The sequence below is a fragment of the Poecilia formosa genome, unplaced genomic scaffold, assembly GCF_000485575.1.
Source record: "Poecilia formosa unplaced genomic scaffold, Poecilia_formosa-5.1.2 Scaffold1219, whole genome shotgun sequence".
NCBI lineage: Eukaryota > Metazoa > Chordata > Actinopteri > Cyprinodontiformes > Poeciliidae > Poecilia > Poecilia formosa.
In genome coordinates, this window is record NW_006801158.1 from 1 (window position 1) to 3673 (window position 3673).

General features: G+C 36.7%; 1 protein-coding gene across 1 annotated transcript; it reads right to left on the reverse strand.

The window, feature by feature from the left end:
* Window positions 1-20: 20 nt before the first annotated feature.
* Window positions 21-3673, reverse strand: LOC103132693 (cytochrome P450 3A30-like; the record flags this gene model as incomplete). The annotated part of the gene is made up of 5 exons (XM_007544491.2): window positions 3545-3673; window positions 3305-3398; window positions 442-494; window positions 247-346; window positions 21-158 (listed from the first exon to the last, which is right to left on the reverse strand). Coding segments are annotated over exons 1-5 (456 nt in total), but the record flags the coding sequence as incomplete, so codon positions are not given.

Consider the following 3673-nt stretch of genomic DNA (forward strand, 5'->3'; position numbering starts at 1 on the left):
TTGCTGTAAAAGTTTAAAGATATAGAGAAGGTGGAGAAGCTCACCTCCTTCAGTCTCCCAGAGGTGAAGGAAGGAGATAGGACACTACGGATCCTTTTCCATTGATCATCTTCAGCAATGGATACGGCATCATAGAGGGGCCCATTCAGACGGAAATTCTAACATAATTAAACAGCAGCTCATGAGAACTAAATGAAATGTATATCACTATGACTTCATATGGACTGTAGAGCAGTAACTACATACTCTGCGGTTGGTGAAGAAAGAGTAGCATTCCTTAACCAGAATGGCCTTTATGATTTCAGGATCTGCAACACACAACACGGGCTGGCGGCCATCGTAAATACTGAAAGATTAGAATGAAACAAACAACTTAAGCTGTAACAAATCAATGGTTTATTGTGTCTGTTCTTCAATAACAGTTACAACGTGAAAACTCACCCCCATATTTTCCCGTATTTCCTATAGCACTCTTGATCGAAGTTGAAGAACCCCTAATTACAAAAATAATGTTACATTAGAAATATAAGATAATTTAGAGAACACGTTTTATACAATTTTCAGCAGATTGAATTAATAAATAATGGGTCATCTTAAAGAATGTTGTTCAAAGAAGCTAAATTACATTATTCTGATTCAATATATTTAAAAAATATACATTTCAATTTAAATCAATTTAAATCCGCTACATTCCACTACTCTGGAATAAAGCGGAGTTAATTGGACCTGTTAGCATTTTTCTCTAAATCTTCAGCTTTTCATTGTAATGTCATTGTAACACTAATAAGCTAATGATAATCCAATAAAAATAATTCAAAGGTAACGATTTTATTAGAAACCAAGTGCCATCTGTTAGGACCATAAAATCTACCCTTGTGACCATTTAAACTATCAAAACCCCGAGTTTATGAGGAAATTATTTCCAGTTGCACTTTCATTTAAATTATTCCTGCCGATATTTTTGCCCTAAGCTTTCATTAGCAAATGAAATGTGATGCTAAATAAGGAAGGACTAAGGAAGCTATATACTGTAGCTGGAAGGGCCAAAGGACATTTGTTATAAATGTGGAATCTGAGATATTTATAATTCTTCACAACAATCTTCACATTAACCCCTGGATGGAAACTGGGGTCACCGGCATCCTGGTGCTCCTCCTCAGATCCACCACCAGTTCCTTGGTCTTTATCACATTGAGCTCCAGGTGGTTCAGTCCACACTATGTGACAAAGTTGCCCATAGCAACCCTGTACCTCTAGCTGGGTCATCTGAGAACTTCTGTAAATGATAGCTACAGAAGTACAATAGCTGAAGCCAGTTGCATAGAGGATAAGGGACAGTCCCTTGTGGGGCCCCTATGTTGCTGACAACAGTGTCTGATATACAGTGTCGCAGGTGAACAAACTGTGGTCTGTCAGTCCACAGTTCATAGACTTTGGACTGGCTGTCCACATGTAGACTGCAGACGATGTGGTTCAGCAGATAGTCGACACTCTGATGTGGGTGGTCAGTGCCACCCACAGCGCCTGTAGTTGTTGGAATCACAGGGACGCTGCGTCTTTGACACCAGAACAATGCAGTATGTTTTCCACATCACAGAGACCCTCTGTATGCTCATGTTGAAGATATGAAGGAAAATCATATTACAACTGCAATATCACAAAGCACAGGCTTTAAGGACCCTCGAGTTCACACCATTGAGGCCTGCAGCCTTGCCAGGGTGGAGTCTCACCAGCTGGTTTGTATGGTCATGTTTACTGTAAGGTGACCAGTTGAGGAGTCAAGGGTGGGGGAGTAGAAGAGGAGGGAAAGAGGTGTGAAAGTGAGATGAAAGACTTTTGAGTTGATAGGGAAGAGTGAGTTGACAGCAACAGTGGTATTGCTGTCAATACCACTGTATCTGACACTGCAGAAACACTGCAGATTTTAATCGATCTGCAGTGTCAGATCGATTAAAAAAACTGTTTGAGTTCATTGGCTTTTTCAATGTTGAACTCTACTGCACTATTGCCAGCTGACCTGAACCTGGTAAAGAGGCCAAAAAAAAAAAATAAAAAATAAAAATAAAAAAAATATATATATAAAATAACTAAACTCCTTGCATTCACACTGGAACATTAGGATATTAGGAACATTAGTGAAGGAAACTTCACTTTTTCTGAATTTCTCTTTTCTCTTGGGTCGACATGTTTTTTAAATATATTTTATTTAGTGTCATTTATTTAAACTGTCATTCAGTTGACAATAATCTTAGAATCTGTTGTGTAAAAAAACTATTCGATAAATAGATAAAATGCAAAATAAAATCGAATTCAAGTAATCTGTGTGAGAGTAAAATGTGTTAATACTCTGTGATCATACCACTTTAAAAAAGTGTTGAAAAAATAATTTTATCTTTCTACTCTTTTCAATATGTGCCTGTAGTCAAGATTCATCATTGGATTTGGTGGAAACAGATGATATTCCTGAAAATCTGAACCAGAACCAGACTTCTGTTACACAGATCAACTAACAGGATCTGCTATATTTTAATTTAGGTTTGACACTAAAATAGTTTATACACTGAATTTTGAGTCAAAGTAGAAGTTATGGTGAAATCTGATCACCATAACTTGTAGATTGTTTTTACATCAGCTCTCAAGCAGCTGTTGCAGGTCAGGTGCTGCTCTACAGTACAATCAAGACACTCATCTCTTAGTTGCAAAGAGAAACTAGAAACAGCTTAGCTTTCGTCTTAAAATGTTAACACATTTTATTGAGACGAAAGTTAAGCTTTAAACAAAAAGGATTACAGGGTGTCTAAATGCAGCAAAAACGTTTTGTTAGGATTGTTAGGGATAAATTTGGATCACATCAAGCAGATTGTCTGATTTTTAAAGTGTTTGTTTTTTCTTTATTAGGACAGGACATGTAGGTTGAACAACTTTCAACTTGTTTTCTTTGGCTAAATAAGGGAAATGACTCTCCTTTATTACCCATAAAAAGTAATTGGACAATGATTGTAGAACAGGTTCATACTCTCATTACTGCCAATACAAATACAGCATTTTACCCAAGCGTGAAACAGTAATGAGCAATAAGGACATGTAGTTGAGAATGTTTAGAGGTTCACAAAGTGTAGAAATCTTGTACATTTAAATCAGCATTTATCCTTTTAGATTTTCAAAAAATAAAGAAATAAAGTAAAAATAACAAAGGCTGCATAGACATCTTAAGAAGATCCAAGAAATCTAATATCTTTGATTAAAATGTTAACATGATCTACTTTTTATACTACAGGTGCGGTTTAAAAAGTGTTATACATACCCTTCGATAATGCAGCATTGTTCCAAAGAATGGGACAGGTTTAGGACCAGAGATACCTAATTTCTTGAAAGTTCCATAAGGCCAGTAGGCGTACCTGTGGATAAATAAGCCTGAAAAATTATGTGTGAAGTAAAAACAAAAGCAGTAAATTCTGAGCAGAAGAGAATAGAACAAATGTCAGTTTCAGATTCAAGTAACTGGAAGAAATAAATAGATCAATACTCATTCATTAACACTCACACAAGGAGGAGCGTGACAAAGGCAACCAGCAGAGTCCATGTCTCAGCGGAGAAGTACAAGAAGTAACCCATCTGTCCTCTCAGTGGAAGTATCTGGCTTTGTGATGCCAAATGTCACCACCTGTACCTT